The sequence below is a fragment of the Dama dama genome, chromosome 15 (genome assembly GCF_033118175.1).
Source record: "Dama dama isolate Ldn47 chromosome 15, ASM3311817v1, whole genome shotgun sequence".
Classification (NCBI taxonomy): Eukaryota; Metazoa; Chordata; class Mammalia; order Artiodactyla; family Cervidae; genus Dama; species Dama dama.
In genome coordinates, this window is record NC_083695.1 from 87,046,644 (window position 1) to 87,064,018 (window position 17,375).

The 17,375-nt window shown below is 48.2% G+C and overlaps 1 protein-coding gene across 4 annotated transcripts in view; it reads right to left on the minus strand.

The window, feature by feature from the left end:
- Nucleotides 1-17,375, minus strand: part of FGFR2 (fibroblast growth factor receptor 2) — a 105,369-nt gene that overhangs the window by 69,817 nt on the left and 18,177 nt on the right. For 3 of the 4 annotated variants that reach the window (XM_061162790.1, XM_061162791.1, XM_061162792.1), the window contains exons 3-4: nucleotides 7,085-7,351; nucleotides 6,126-6,203 (exon numbers count right to left, since the gene is read on the minus strand). In XM_061162790.1, the coding sequence (XP_061018773.1) occupies nucleotides 6,126-6,203; nucleotides 7,085-7,351 (345 nt within the window). The remainder of the gene's footprint in view (nucleotides 1-6,125; nucleotides 6,204-7,084; nucleotides 7,352-17,375) is intronic. The other variant, XM_061162793.1, reaches the window with a different exon arrangement.

A 17,375-nucleotide genomic window follows, 5' to 3' on the forward strand; every position in this document is an offset into this window, starting at 1 on the left:
TGAAGCAGATTTATAACCCCACCAAAACGTCCCTCAAAGTTTCCTCCACACAGCCTTTCTTAATCCCCTTCATCCCACCAATAAAGATCCCCTACTCCTTCGCTGGGCCACCATTTTATCGGTTATGTGTATGTCTCCATGCCCCCAGGGCCTTTCTATACTGAAATAAATTCCTTTCAATGTCTGATGACCAGTAAGAGTGGATCACCTGGAGAGGTACAGCTTAAGTCATCTTCAGACGATGGAGCAGACACCCAAGTGTTTATTGAATGGATGGATGGATAAATGGACGGATGGATAAACAGATGGATGGACAGACCAGACAGACAATCGTTAAAAGCCTGAGCTATAAAATGAGGGCATTGAACTAAAAGTTCTGATAAGGCCCTTCCCAGTTCTAACATTCTTTTCAGATATCTGTCTATATCCTACACAGATACTGATTCTGTCAGTAAATGGTGGGATCAGACAGAGGCTTTGTTTTGACCCAGTGACTTAAACCTAAGGAGAAAACATGGACTGCTAAGCCTGTTCCCACAAAAACTCTCATGCATCTCAACTCTAACATCTAAGGGTTATGGTGTTCTCTCTTTCTCTAACCAAACAGAGAGAATACAGCCTGGGGGTTTAAAGGAAAAACATGAACTCATATTACCACTGTACCAAAAGAGACCTCACTGACCATCTGGCCCAACGGCTGGTATGATCGATGTCATTCAGAAAGGTTAAGTGATTTGATCAAGGTCACACGGCCAGAGGCTGGGCCAAGGCTAGATCCAAGTCTCCAACTCCCTAGGCAGTGCTCTTTCAACCACTCCATGCTGCCCTTTGAACTCTCCCATGGTAATTAAGTCAAAAGTTCAAGATTTATGTGAGCTGTGGCCACTGATGACTGCCAACTGTATTTTTATTGATGTAAAAATAATAAAAAAAAAAAAAAACCAGCCTGTTTCAGCTCCTAGATTAAGCCTCACAAACTCTCTAAAGCCCCACTAAGGCCTCTGTCTTAAGTCTATAATTAGGGCCTTTAAAAATATCACTAATCAGGACATTTCAATGCTTTGACCCTTGATGAAGGAAAGGGTATGTGTCTGAGAGCTCTCCCCCATCCTCACCACAGACTGCACTTCAGTTTTGCATAGAGAAAGAGAAAACAAACCTGACAAAAATATGAAGATGTCAGTGAAGGTGTGACTGGAGGGGTCAGGAGGGTTTTATTTGCGAAGTTTCATTAAAAGGACAACTTGCTGATCAGTGAGGCATTCAGTAAGATACACTTTAGAACAAACCAGGCGAATGACCTCCTACTGGGAGGCCAGTTGCCCGCAGAGGTCCCCAGGCCCTGCCTTCAGCCTGAGAGAACCGCTGTTGGACCAGAGGAAGGCTGAGAAAGAAAAGATATTCAACCTGGCTAAGTAGATGGAATATCATCACTGCTTTTGTGATGAGGTTTCACACACCAGTTTGTGATGAGGTTTCACTGAAAAGGCATTTCAAAAACTTTAGGCAGCTTACATATTTTTTTCAAAAATGCATTTTCTTCAACTCCTGGAAACTTCAACACAACTAAGAAACCAGCATTACCAACTTAGAGACAACCTCTACCAAGGAACAATCCCAATTAGGCAAATGTGACCGTGATCTCCTACCATCAGTAGGTCTGTCGATGCAAGTTCAGAATCTCAGGCCAAGAACCTTCATTTTCCCGTTACTTCCAAAAAAAAAAAAAAACCCCTTTCTCCCTAGCATGGAAGATGGGCAGCTGCAGGTCTCAAGGAGAATAAAACAAAAATAGAAAATTATCTTCTCTCTCTTCACTCAATAGTAAGAACCACACTCCACTTGATACAGCTGTCTTACTATCAACTCCCTCTAGTTAAGCAGCCAACCTGAAACTTCTGTCAATCATGTTCAAGCTCTTCGGAGACAAAAATCACTTAAACACAAGCTGGAGGTAATAAAAGTACCTTGAAAAAATGGACAGACATGTATACTTATTTGCTGCCAGATAACCCATTAAGATACCGAGTACCTAGGGAAGGCAAGGACTAGTTAAGTTATGCTTTTCTAAGCTGAAAGATAAAGCTTGAACCTTTCAAAATCCTCAACCTGGATGCATTTCAAAAATTAGCATTTGAAATTACAACTTTCTGTCCAGAGAAAGTCTCTTTCACCAAAGGGCATATGTAACAGCATTATTTCCTGGCAGCCAGGCTTGTAATGACATCACAAGATTGTTCCGTTCAGGGAACCGTCTAGCACTGGTAAAGCGTGACGTCATCAGCAAGTCAGCTGCTAAAATATGACCGGAGAATGCCCTTCACATCTGTGATGGAAGGACCTGACTTAAAATCGGGGGGTGGGGGGGTGGGGGGGTTAGATCAATCAAATCAGCTCACTGGAGGGATTTTCAAAGCACGTGCAGCAGGATGTTAATAGATGCTATATTTTTTAAACGGGTCTTATGGTCAATCAGTTTGGAAAACCCTGGGAATGGACAAAAAGAAACAGATGTTTTCCTACAGAACTTCTCAGAGCTTATATTAGGCTGATAGGCACCATAAGTCTTTGAGAAAGGGTTACAGTATGAGATATTCTCCAAATTCATTTTAAAATACAACTGATTTTTGGCAGAGGATTATTCGGAATCAGGGTTCCCAAGGATACTCTTTGAGAAACACCGAGTTGTTCTCTTCATGTACAGACCAAACCTGAACACTGCTCTGTTTTTAATGGGATCCATAAAAGAGATTATGGGAGGACGGTGATACCACAAAATATTCATTCAACATCTGGGCTAGTCATTGCCCTTCAGAAGCAATCTAAGGGGAAAGGCAGGTCAGAGATGCTACCTAATACTGAATGTGATACCATACGTTGTGCAACGTACAATAACATGCAAACACTCAAAGCCACTCAATCGGCCAGTATAAACAAGGAAAGCTACAGAGGAGCCCACTGTTGAGTTAGGTCTCGTAGGAAGAAGTAGAAGTTCAGCTATACCTGAACACTGCAGAACATTCCCATAAAAATCAAATCAGACCCGGAGGTTAATGCATAGCAGTTTCATGGCCAAAACGCAACAAACCTGCCTTAATTTTTGACTGTTATTTTTACCATTATATTTGGCTACCATGCTTTCTGTACTCCATACAGAATCTAAAAAGAACTCTACCAGGCAGATAAGCTTGCCTTCTTAGAGTGCACTGCCAGAATTAGATAAACAAGAATATCAGCAACCGGAGTAACCTGCCATCTATTTTTCAAGTCAGATGATGGACAACTAACGTGGACCAACCCCCAAAAAACTCTTTTTGGAGAAGCTCAGAAATATCACTGACAGCACAGGGTCACTGAAGCATCGTTTGTTAACTTCACTAAAGGGGAACTTTCAAACACACCCCAGGGGCATTTCCAGACAATCAGAAGGCACCGAAGGAATCCATTTGGACACATGAGTGGTTTCCAGGTGGCTGAAAATGCAAAGAATTCGGTGCTTCTACAATTTTCCCTATTAATCAGGTCAGGCATTTGACACTCGAGGTGGCAAAAAATTGTTTTAATGGCAACATCCCCTTCCCCGCTTTGCCAATTACCCTGGCCCTGGCATTCCTCTGTCCACGCCGGCCACAGCTGCTTAATCTCAGCTGCCCCAGGCTGCACCTGTGAATCACACCAGCCTAATCACAGTAACAGATGGCAGAGGCCACGCAGCCAGCTAAGAACTGCTATCACTTTAAATCGCGTCTAATGTTTCACGGGCCCCAAAGAGAGGCAGTTCCCGACAGCAGTATCTCCCTGGTACAGCTAACACCAGCCCTTAATCACTCCAGAGCACCCACTTCAGGGCAAAGCTGGTGTCATTCGAGAGCTAATTACAAAGAACCCTGGTTGCAAGGTGAAGGCACGGTGATTCACTCAACGTAGGCTGGCATTCATTAAATGGAACAACCCACTACCTGGGCACTGGGCAGTCAGCACTGGTGTTCGGGATGCAAAGAGACTCATCAGAGAGGGAGACCAGACACAGAAGTAGTTCATTCAGCCTACCTGTTACATCACCTATACCTTCTGCTACATTTGATTACTTCCTGCGTGTTCTGGGTAACATGCTGTCAGGCAGAGGGCTGATCACTAGGACAAGGCAGTTCTCCGGCACGGCAACAGAACCTCGCCGAGTCTGACGCCCCAGTCAATAGCAATGGCTACCACACGTGGGTACCACATTAGAGCTGCCCACAACTCTGCGAGCATCCTCCTCCCACCTGCATCATCACCCTGGGAATGGGCAGAGGGGCATGGCGATTAGACAGGCAACAAGCCTAGGTCTGAACTGCAGCTCCGCTTTGTGTTCACTGAATCACAGATTCTCAATCAATAAAACACAAACAACTCCTCTCTCCACCTTAAGAGGTTGCTGGGGGCACTGACTGAACCAGCAGTCAGAGCAGAGCTTGCCCTGAGCAGACTCTTTTCATAACCGTCAGGCTCACGGCCTCTCGTGCCAGAGCCAATAATAAGTGAGTGACATGTTCTAATCTACCAGTGTTTTATTACTAAGTCACGATAATAAGAACAACCACCTCGTTAAAAGGCTGTTTCAAATCACAGTGGAAGACACTTTCACTCACCCTGTCACCCTCTGTTTTACCAACAAGCCTTCTAACAGTAAACTCCTATTGGAGGCAGACCTGTGTGTGTGTGAACACAAAGGCCAGTGGTTCTCACACTTACTGTGCATCAGAGTGACTTCCAAAGTTTCTAATTCAGCAGGCGGTCTGGGGTGGGCCCTGAGAATCTTCATTTTTAGTAAGTTCTTAAGTAATGATGATGATAGTGGTCCAGACTGCAAGCTTTCTCTTGTCAGAGAGTGAAAACTAATATAAGCCAAAATATTTCCCTTTTTGCCTATGCTGCTAGGAGACTCAGGGACAAATCCAGTTCCCCACTGAAGCAAAACATTATCCGAGGTGCTGAACAACATTGATTATCTCTTCTTCCTTGAAAAAGCCCTGGGTCTATTTTAATAACTAATTGTCCCATTATTTAGGTCTTGTTTAAATTTACTAAACTGACTAATATCCTTTTGAGAAAATGAAGACTATAACATCTAAGCCAAGAATGCCAACGACCGACGTAAGTTCACTTTGGAAATATTCCAGCCATGTTATTGGAAAATACAACTTGTATTTAATCTTCTTTATTGAATAAACTCACAAATGTTTTTCTGAGCAGTGTACAAATATGCACTCACTAATCTTCATAACAGCCCCCAAAGATTGTTATCATTCCCATTTTACAGATGAAGAAACTGAGGCACGGAAGTTAAATTACTTGCCCAATTTAGCAGTGTTGGAGCAAGATTTGAACCAAGGCTGCCCAGCTCTGAGAGGCCCACATTCTCACTCACCAAGTAAAGGCCTCCTAGTGTCAGTTAAGGTAGTGCTCTGACTATCCTTAAACATGTAAACAGCATTTGGTGTCCCCCTTTTCTACTGGCAATATAAGGCACGCTTCCCTTATTTCTGCTCAGCAAGCAATAATATCTTAGAAGGCCAAGATTTCGCAAGTTCTGCACTATCAACATTCTGGAGAAGAAATTCTTTGTTATGGGGCTGTCTTGTGTATTGAAAAGCTGTTTATGAGCAGCATCCCTGGCCTCTTTGATGCCACTAGCATCACCCCATTCCTTTGGTGAGACAATCAAACATTGCCCCATGTCCCCCAGGGGAGGGGGAAGGAGGAGAATTCCCCCAAGTGGAGAACCACTGGGTCAGGCCAAGCAACATTGACAGGAAGAAGATAGGATGTCATATGATTCTGCTGGCTTTACATCTCCAGATAGCGAGGAACCAGAGGGGAAAAGCAAACCAAGGAAAGAAAAGTCATGAGTGCTTTCAAAAGAAAGTGGCTACTGACACAATAAGAATGGACAAACAGTACAGAAGGGTGTACAGTAACACTGCTTTATTCTCAGATTTGAAAGTCAGGAAGAGAAGGCACAGTGGAGAGGTGGGGACTGCAGTCAACAGCATCCAGAGGAGTCGCCAGGGAGACAGCTACGAGTCAGGACTTCCCACCGAGCTCTCCTCTCTCGGGGACGTTCGGAGACGGTAATTACTTACTCTTGCTGTTACTGTTCTCACTGACAAAATCCTCCGAGCCATCTGCGTCGTCCTCGTCATCTCCCGATGAGATGGCATCTGTATTCAAAAGAACACAGCCATGTTGTGTTTTTGCAAAGCAAAAGGTTGCAATCATCTATAGCTCAGTCCTTCTGGAAAGGGAATTCAACCACCCAGGAACCCAGGCAAAAAAAAAAGTCTGAGATCGTGTTTAGTTAAGATGGTTTTAATGGCTTAAATTTTTTCTCCGTGATGACAGTTGGTCTATATTATGATTCTTCACGTGTTCTGCTTTCATATTATTTAAACATGCTATAAAATGGGATACACTGAAACGGGATTTTAAGCTTCAAATGGTATTCAAGTCCCCAACAAATTTACTGATTGTGTAATAGCTGAAGATTCTTTCCAACGCAATCTTTCAGCACTCAGGGTCTCCTTCAAGAAAGGAATTAGTCCCTAGAAAAACTTAATCCTGTGGTCTTCTGACTGTTTACTAATAATCTGAAAGCAGAATTTTAAACTCAGCCACTAAAGGGGACCTGGGCAGTGCCCCCTTGCCACGTGGGAAAAGTCAAGGAGAGAAACTCGAATTTTAACAAAAGGAAGCAGAAATCTTTGGCATCCAAATTTCAATCCTATGTTCTAAACGCCAAGGATGCCGATGGTATAGGAGTTTAAAAAAAAAAAAAAAAAGATGTGTTTTTTACTTATAGGAAAGTGTGTGGTCTTAAAAATGTAACGTTGCATATGAGAACCCTGTCATTTTTAACGACCAGCCTCCTCTTATATACCAGGTCTGTAGAAGAACTTCAAAAACAGATCAATCACCAACTGTGAAGCTCTGTGCCCAGCATCCAATTAGCAGACCCCACCGTGGATTTCACTGGTCTGACAAGACTTTACCCAGAAAAACGACTACGGGGAAGAGAAAGCGGAGGGCTGGCAGGCCAACTCACCTGTGACATTGACCATGAAGTAGACAGTCTCACTGTCTACGTTCCTAGCAGCAGTACAAGCATAGAGGCCGGAGTCTCTAGGCGTGGCGCCTTTTATCTGCAAATACTCCCCAATAAGCACTGTCCTATTGTTGGGCCCCAAGTGTACCCCATCCTTAGTCCAACTGATCATGGCAGCATCTCGCAACAGGCAGCGCAACTCTAGCGACTCCCGGGGCGCAGCCACGTAAACTTCTGGTTGGGAGATTTGGTATTTGGTTGGTGGCTCTGCAGAAAGGCGGGAGAGAGAAGATGGAGACAGATGGGAAAAGAGGAAAAGGAGAGAACGTCCAACAAAGGTCAGTGGAGGCCCCTTGACTCCCAGGAGAGGCAGTTCACAGGTTGTTTTCTCTTTTCGCAAATGGCCCCGGGGTGTCTGTCTGCCTCTCCTTGTACCCCAGGAAGCTGCCCTCACCAGGGAGCAGAGGAGTGTCTGAAACCAACCGGAGGAAGCACCCAGCAAAAGCTGCCCCACTGAGTCTCCAACAAACCAGAGAGCGTTCAACACAAACCCAAAACCCAACCGGCAAGGACACTGTACAACTTTGAAGTCGATTGTTAATCCAACGCCTGCTTACCCACGCGGCACCTGGGAAAGTCTAGCATTGAAGCATTTTTAATTTATAAACATGTGCGTTTCACAAATGGTTTCATTCCACATGACTGTGTTGACTGTGTACACACACACACACCTCTCCCTATTTGTGTGTGCTGACTTCCCCTGGTATCACAAATCTGAGCTTCTTAAAAAGAAATGCCTCAGTTTCTCAGGCTCAGAACACTGCTGGTCTGGGAGACTTACTTCTGTGCTGGCCCAGCTGGGACACACTCTTTTTTCCTTAAAATGATAAAAACCTGGATGCCTTCACGTCAAAACCCAAAAGACAAAACATGCCCCAGGGAGCTGAGGGACGGGCCCCATCGCACTTGTGTGTGTTAGTCGCTCAGTCGTGTCCAGCTTTTTTTGTGATCCTGTGGACTGTAGCCCGCCAGGCTTCTCTGTCCATGGGATTTTCCAGGCAAGAGTACTGGAGTGGGCTGCCATTCCCTTCTCCAGGGGATCTTCCCAACCCAGGGATCGAACCCAGGTCTCCCACATTGTGGGCAGACTCTTTACTGTTTGAGCCAGCAGGGAAGCCCATTTAAATAGATCTTAAATCACACTTAAATGGATCCAAAGAAGGTGCGGAGGGCTGCAGGCCTGGTGCTCCATCTGGAGAGCTGGACCCCTCGCTGCTCCCCAGCCCGCACCACACAGCCCGGGTTCCAGTCTCCTCGGCCTTCTTCTGCCTTGTCTCCTTTAGAGTTTTTCCCTTCTCCCTTGCCTCCCCACTGAACCCCGCCCGTCCTTCACACCCGGATCAAGAGAGCCTGCCACCAGCCACCCTGGCCCAGAACAAAGTGGGTCTCCCCTCTCCACAAGCTCCTGGGGACGGGCCCCCTTCCTGATGGACTTGTCCCATCCCCCGAGGAGATGCCCAAGACCCCAGAGGAAGGCCTGAGGCCTCCGGCCCTTAGTGAGCCCCTCCCCTGCCCCAGGCAGGCGCATGGAAGGTGATTGTTACAAATCACGGTCTCAGTGACTCAAGAGCTAAAGAATCCACCTGCAGTGCTGGAGACACAGGAGACGTGCGTCTGGGTTGGGAAGATGCCCTGGAGGAGGGCACGGCAACCCATTCCAGTATTCTTGCCTGGAGAATCCCATGGACAGAGAAGCCTGCTGGGCTACAGTCCATGGGGCTGCAAAGAGCTGGACATGACTGAGCACGCACATGATCCACAAACATGCAGGGCGAATCAGGCCCGGGAGGACCGAGCCTCTGCAAACAGAGTGAGGAGGAACCATGTGTCTTTAAGGAGAAGAGCCAGAGCCGCCAGCTGGGACCCACGAGAGTCCATGAATTGGCTTTCGTCCTTCACGGAGAGCACTATGAATGGTACCCGGAGTCCCAGGCCCAGAAGGCACAAAGCTTCCCAGCTCTGGGATGGCTCCGAATCTGGGCAGCGTCACAAGGAAATCGTTTTGTCCTTAAGTGTGGTCTGGACAAGGGTCCCACATAAGACTGAAATACACTTACTTCCTATTTCAGTGCCAGGGTCCAAGAATAAGCGAGGGCCACACGCATCAGGTTCTAGAAATCCGTCCCCCACCCCCACCCCTGACCCCCACCCACTGTGGAGGGCCAGGGCTCCCCAGGGGGCACCCCCCAAGGCCACCACACCAGGAAGAGCCCAGACACTGAACGGGACGGGAACATAAAGGGGTAATCACAGCAAAAGGAAGAAAACAGAAGTCATATTCAACCTGGAAAAACTTACACCCCCAAACAAGGGCAGAAAGCCCCAACTGGCAAGCAGGTTACATTTCAAATGCTTGTTTTTTTTTTTGCAGTCAACAATTATTTTACTGCACACCTACTATGGGCCACATGCTTTTATCCTGGATGCTCCAGAAGCAAACAGAAACAAAAATACTCCCTGCACTTGTGGGTGATTAATTACAATGGGGTGACAGATAACAAATATGAAATCTACAAAACTATAAAGTCTGTGGCGTGGTCCCGAGTGTTGGGAGGAAGAAATAACAGCATGTTAGGGGCACATTCAGAGAGGCAGGCTCTGGACTCCAGAACAGGAGCTGGCAAACCACACAGTCGCCAACGGCGTTGGCCCCCGGGGCCACACCCAGCCCACAGCCTGTTTTTGTAAACAAAGTTGTACAGGTGCACAGCCGTGCTCATGGCTTACATGATGTCCGGGGCTGCTGTGATATGACGGTTGACAAACCTGTGGCTGAAACAGAGACCTGATGACCTGCAGAGCCTAAAATATTAACAGTCTTGCCCTTTCCAGAAAATTCGCCAGCTTCTGTTGTGTAGGATCATCAGAGAAGGCTTCTCTAGAGAGAAGGGAAGGGCAAAATAATGCCTCAAAGATACTGCTGCGAACTTAGTTGGAAGGTCCTCAGATGAGGCCTCCTAAGGCTGTTTAAGTCATAATGCTGCTAAATCCAATGACTAATAACTCTGGATCCTGGGCAAAAACGGTATGGGAAGAGAAATGTAGGGAAGAGGGGAAGAGGAGGAGAACAAAGAAGTCAGTTTGGCCCCAAATCTCAGACCATCGCTCACTTCCTGCATCCTAGAGTCAGGGCCACACAACGTTGCAAACAACAAGCCTCTCAAGGCCACGTGGCCCAGCCCTTTTACAGCTGGTCAAAGCCAGGATCAGACGTCATTTGAGTCCTGGGTCTCCCACAACTGATTACAGAAACAGCATCCACAATGTTAGAATGAATTGACACTGCCTCAGCCTGAGTTATAAAATAATCGCTATTTACTAGGACCAACACTGCACGATCAGCATGTCACCAAGAATGTTGTGGAATTTGCTTTCCTCTGAGCCAGAAATGGTCATCAAGAGATGACTGAGCAAGGAAACAGCTGGACAGAGCAGTAATACTTCCCTCCCTTAAAGGAGAGCCCAGGACCCATGTGGCCCATCCTGCTCTGATCTGTCCCCCTGGCCCTCGATAAGGGAAAGCCATGTAACTACTTCATGGAGGCACAGGAAGACTCTAAGACAGTTTTTTGGTTTTGTTTTTAAGAAAAAAAAGGCAAGATACTTGCAATTATAATGCAGAAAAATCTCTCTCCCAGACAAAAGGGAGAATGATGATTTCTCAAAGAAAAGCATTTTCACTAAGAATCCTCTCCTTCATCTGAAACAGGCAAACCACAAAGTCTTGCTAAAACCTGGGGTATCTAAGATGCTGGACCAATATCACCAAAAAGTCATCACTACCTGCTGCTGCAGGAGGAGGACCACATCCTATTCAGGCTGGATACACAGGAGATGATAGTGGAAGGGGTGCTAGTGGAGGCCAGAGGAGTCTGGTATGCTACAGTCCACAGGCTGCAAAGAGCGGACATGACTTAGAGACTGAACAACAACCTGCATGAGAAAAAGATGACACCCTGAGTTCCAAGTCCACTCTGCTCCTGCTTAAGCTCATGAAGGCCCCCAAAGAGAATATTATTTTGAGACTCCAGTGAGCCATCCAATATGAACCTGATCTCCCAACTATAACTTATGGGGCCGGTCACCATCACTTTCACTCTTCAAGACTGATGACACTACCAAGATTGCAAGCACCACTCTTTTCAGAGGCTAGTAGTCAAGACAAAAGACTACCTTTTCAGAGGTAGTCAAGAGACTACCTGGATTTATGAAAGTGAAAGTTGCTCAGTCATGTCCGACTCTTTGCGACCCCATGGACTCTAGTCCATGGAATTCTCCAGGCCAGAATACTGGAATGGGTAGCCTTTTCCTTCTCCAGGGGAATCTTCCCAACCGAGGGAACAAACCCAGGTCTCCCACATTGCAGGTGAATTTTACCAGTTGAGCCACAAGGGAAGCCCAAGAATCCTGAAGTGAGTAGCCTATCCCTTCTCCAGCAGATCTTCCCGACCTAGGAATTGAACTGAGGTCTCCTGCATTGCAGGCGGAATCTTTACCAACTGAGCTATATCCTGTGTATATAAAATGATGTTGCTAATGATGGGCTCCCAACTCAAAAGGACTGATAAGGTGATGAGCTATTAACAGTGATTTTAATTTCCAAGAAAACCAGGTGAAAACTATCACCCAGCTTTCCAATGAGATGATCAGCTTCAAGGATAGTAAAATAATTCCCCCAAATACATCAATAAGGTGAGGATGTTCAATTATAAAACAAAGCCATCCACCTTCAAGGTCTGAAACCATTAACTACTCCCATGGGAAATTCAGAAAGCATGTGTTCCTCCCTCCCCAGCTGATTATTCCACAACAGGCTCATCTGAGGGTCCAGGGCATCTTTGGAGAACCCCAGCAGAATCCTGTGATACTCCCGCGTAATCTAGGAGGATATCAAACACATCTTAGGGAGGATGGGTGGATGACTAGAAAGAGGGGAAGAGGGAAGAAGGGGTTAAAGAGTCAGGGGGGATGGGCAAGTGGGGCCTATGGTGGGAAGGGGCAGAACGACACACCCAGCCCCTCCCAGGCCACCCAACAGCTCCTGTGGCCCAGCTTGCACGGTCCTGCATCAAAGCCACCCCAGGCCAAGATGCCAAGAACACAGACACTTATCAGGGACCCAGACTGGCTCAGTGGAGGCAGTTCTCTCCCTGCCCCTCCCACGTGGCCCCTGGGGCTTGGCTTCCCTTCTGGGGCTGCCATCTCCAGGTGACTCCCCGGCAGGTGTTCCCGAGGGCTCTGCAGACACCGCCACAGCGATACTGCCCTCCTCTTGCTCAGAGAGGACAATGGACCAGATCCCCCCAGAGCAGCAATGCTGCATCTGCGGGACCCTACCCACCCCTCTACCTTTGATGCGACCACCTTCCAATGACACATCACCAAGTCACACCGCCTGCTCTATAAAATAGGACGGTTGACATGAGCAGAGTACTCCCTGGGAGATTTAAACCATACCTTTTACAACGGTATTGCCATTTCCGGCATTTGTTTTTTTCTGGTGATGTAGCATACTTTTTACTCTTTTACACAGAGGAGGGGAGAAATCACAGGGAGCATAGTCCAACACTTCCCTCCTCTGTTCTGACCAAAACACGACGGGAGAAGGTTCCAGAAGTCACTTTGCTACACTGCAAGTGCTCCTTCAGAAGCTTCCACAGGCAGAAAATGTCTCTTCACATCTTTCATAATATAAACGACAATCCACAATAAAGCAAGAAGGCTGGGACACTCGCACAGCGTTGGAGTTCTTCCCGCAGCTAAGAGAGCCCAACAAACAAGGCCAAGTCTACCTTCTGGGAGGACGAAGAGGCCCGTGTTCCTACTTGCTGAGCGCACGGCCAGCGGGGACAGCTCACTGGTGCACCTTAGGTTGCATCACCTGAACTTTCTCCCCATGAGTTTCAAACACTTGAGAAGCGCCAGCGGCATCTTATCACGCGGCTGCTTTCCAATAAAGGACTAATCTGATATGAAAAAATGAGAGAGACAGGCAGCCTGGCAAAAAGTGAACAGGGTGAATAACAGCTGCCTCGGCTTATGGTCAGCGTGTGATTCCTGCTGGAGCGCCATCTCCTTCCCACACCTAAGAAACTCCAGAGCCCTGAACCCCGGGAACTACTGGAATTTAGAACTGAGGGGCCGCTCACTGCAAAGAGAAGAGATGTGACGTCAAGCGGGGCAGAGGTGTGACGTCACGCTGACGTCACCCGCTCTACCGCTCAGGAAATCCGCACGGGGACAGGAGTCCTGGCTGGAGGAGACCAGAGTGGGAAAGTCTTGCAAAAGGCAGAACAGGCTGTCGTTTCTGGGACTTCGCTGCTGAATTCTTCGCCCAGCTGAATTCTTCCCCGGTGTCATCAGGAGGCCGTCTTGAGACAATTGAAGCAGCGAGCGCGTTTGGAACGGGGAGCTATTTCAGGTAACACTTGACGCTGCCAAACCAGCCATAGCAGCACTTCAGACTGTCACTTTTTATAATGTTTGCCTATAAACTTTTCCCGTGTGGTTTTTGAAATGGCGCCCAAATGCAAACAGGGAACAGATGGGAAACCTGCGTCTTGCCCTGTCCAATCGCTTCGTGCAGAACGGATGACAGGTTTAAACTCTTAAGGAAGAAAAAAGCGGCGTATGCCACAGGGACAACAAACTACGTCATATTGCACAAATGCACCCTTTTCTGGGGTTTCCTTGGGACCGGTGTCTTTTCAAGGGTCAGGATGATCACAGCTAAGGAGGGAAACTCCAGCTTCAAGGATGTGGGGCAGGCAGAGGGGTCCCCCAAGAGGTCTCTCCATCTCAGAAAGTCAGAGGCATCCAAACCCTTAACACACTCCTCCAGAAAAAGTGGATGACAGGGAGAAAGAAACAGAAAGAAATGCCTCAACAGATCCCTCTGAGAGACAAGGAGGGAAGGAGAGAGAGCAAGGGATGTCCTACAAGGGGGTGTGGGCGGCGGGGACTCCCCTGGGAACTACAACACCCGCATTTGGGGTGAGAATAGAAACACAGCCTTGGTTCCCTGATGCCCTCCGGACAGTCTGCCACCTTGCACGAGAGGAACAAACATCAGTGCGGTGGGGCTGCCGCCGTCTTGCCAGAGAGACCCCCGGGATGCAGCTGCAAATGTGGCAGCCCACGGGGCACACAGCAGGCAAGCGTCTGTTCCAGACTCGCCCTCCGGTCTTCACGATGGCCCGCCGTGGCCACACCCCGGTCCTGGCAAGAAGCGTGAACTGGCCGATACCCCGCGTTCTGTCCATAGGCGCGGAATATAGAACCGCCTCACATACACAGCACTGCCAAAGTGCTTCTCACCAGCTGGACACGGTCCAGACAGACAGACACCCGGCATCACTTTTCAGTGACCCGTGGTGTCTTAGAGCACAGGGACTTTGGAAGAGCGTAGCCCCCACTTTTCTACGGCACAGTTTCCACCGAGGTGGCATCCAAGCCTAACTTCAGAAAGATCTAAAGGCCCCGGGATCCCCCTCATGGAGTCAGAAATGACCACCCTCGTGTTCCCCAGCACGGGGGCCCTGCAGATGGCCAGAGAGCAGCAGCAGAGCTGGCTGTTTTCAGCTCAGACAGCCTCGAAGCTTCGCCTTTACAAGAATGGGCTTGCAGAAGACAAAATCCGGACATCAAACGGAGGCCTTATAAGGCCTGGGTACTACTTGTTCCTTCGGGGTGGGAAGGGAGACACAAATACTCTGCACAATATAAAGATGAACGTTCTCTACCTCAAGAAATACTGCCAACATAAAAATGGGGGCCCCAAGGAATTCAAAGCCCTGGAACATGGGAGAAGTAAACAGGCTGCAGTCTCCTCTTTCCAGCCCGTGGTGGGGTGTCTTCTAGACTCATGTCAGGACTTAACACTCTCCCTGTGGGTATCATGGGGGCCAGGACGACCACTAATAAATAGCTGCCTCTGCCACAGAAGCTTGACTGTTCCAGAAACTCTAGCCTGGCTCGCATTCCCCCTGATCAGACGAGATGATGGCTAATGCTTCCAATATGGTAACCATTAAAAATTATATATTTAGGCACACCCCTCCTATAATTTAGGTCTGTCTTTGAGAAACAGGGCAAACAGCTCTCTCAGTCTGAAAAGAAAGGATATATGTTGCTGCCTATGAGAAAATAAATGCACAAATAGGCCAAGTGCCTTAAAAAAGCACCATTTAAGAGTCACCATTATCGCCTAATATTTGGACCCAAAATGTAGAAATATCCACTCCCTAATTTGTCAGCATCCCTTGATTCAGTGTTTTACACTATTCATTACAGTGCTCTCCGATAGGGAGAAAGAGCAACACAAAAAGATTTTTTTTCTCCCGGTCACAATACGTGCATCAAACATTAGAGCAAAAAACCATTCAGGAGGTCCCCTCTGGACCACCAGGAGGTGAGTATCAAAACAGAACCATCTGCAGAAGGTCCCCAGATACTGGCAGCTTTGGTTGAGCAAGAACTTCAAACTTAGCCCTCTCTTCAAAAACCATTTCCCAGAGAGATAAGCCATTAGATGATCTACTGCCCAGGAAGCCGAAACGGGCACTATTCATGTCAGAGGAGCTCTCCCGGCCCAGGTCAGACGGACAGGGAGTCTATGTGCTCGGCCACCTGGCCGTCCAGGGCCCAAGCCTCCCGCCTTCTGGAGACACGCCTGCCAGACACAGAGGAGGAGGCTGGCCCTTCTCAAAACCTGGGCTTCCTCAAGCATGCTGTTCCAGGGAAAACCACATCATCAAAAAGCTGGCCCTGCCGACTGACCGAGACCACTGGAAAATCTCCTCCTTTTTCTCAGTGGAAGGTTTTGTACTTGTATCACCGCAAGCAGGAAGGGGGACGGGGGGAGCAGGAGGGGGACCTGATGAGGAGGTATAGGGATGAAGGAATGACGGGGCTTGGCCTGAGCCTTGTCAGCTCCCTCTTTTAAGGTCAAGGGTGGCCTTGCCAGGGCTTCATCTCTAAAATGAACACACATCATCTCCGGTCCTGAAAACCTAACTCTCTGCCCACCCCCACCCCCAAAACACGTTCCTTCCCAAGTCCTGGTGACAGCCCTTGGCCCCAGGCAGCCCTCTTCCTTGTACAAAATGGGGGGCCACCTTCCTCATCCGATGCTCCTCCGGCTCCTGGAGCTGTCCCCTGAGCCCGAGCATTAGGTCTCACTTCTGTCCCCTGCCTGATGACTCTTCAGAAAAGGTGAGGACGGGCTGGGATGTTAAAAAGACCAGACTTAGAACAGGCCCGAAGCTCAGCTCTGCCACTTAGAAAATCGTGTGACCTGGGACAGGGCCCTCAGGTTTCTCATCAGTTCATTGTTCTGCCCCTGCAGGCCAGGAACGACCATGAGGCAGCGCATGGAAAGCTCCACGCACAATGGCCAGCGCTTAGCGAGAACTCAGAGGTACCAGCTGTGGGGAAGACCTTACGGTTGAAATCCTTATTCCTCAGCTGCAGTTGGCTAATCCTGAAAGGAGGAAACATCCCCTAAACCAGATCGTCCCAACTTGGAAGGGTGGGGACGACAGAAAGAGAGCCCCTAACACACTGTTTAGTGCCCGTTTATCTATAGTGGCCTTCTGTTTTCTATTGGCCTGTGTGTGTGTCTGGGTGCACACACATGTTCTCAAGAACAGGAACATGCACTGAGGTCTTCCTGTCCTTCTGGAAGCCCCTTCTCTACCCCCATACCTGTGGGTACGTTCTGATTTCCATCCCTGGCTCCTCTGGTCCTTTTGCCTACTTTCTGATCACCATCTCTGCAGCTTTTCCCACTCCCACACATCAGTGCCCCTCAAGTCCCTGCTTGCAGGTTCATATTTCCACCTGCCTGAGGGAACACATTACCTGGATGCCAACCGAGGTCCTCTCCAAAACAAGCAGGTAACCTTCCACCTCGTCCTCCTCCGCTGGCCTCTTGCTGAATGGCATCTCCACGTGACATCAACTCAAGCTCCACGTCTGCCCTAAAGCCCCTATGCTCCCTCTCACCTCTCATCCCCAAAGCTCTTCCCCCTATTCACTCTGCCTCTGCAGAGCTGTGCCCCTACTCACAACTCTAGAAAGAAAGCAAGAGCAGATGTCACTTCCACAGCACACTGCTGCAGACCTCTGCCATCTCTCTGAAAGATCTCTGCAGTGGCCCCCAACCCGTTACCTGTGGGCGGCCCCATGTTCATCATGAGCCACTAGAGTAATCTTTTGAAAAGCAAACCTT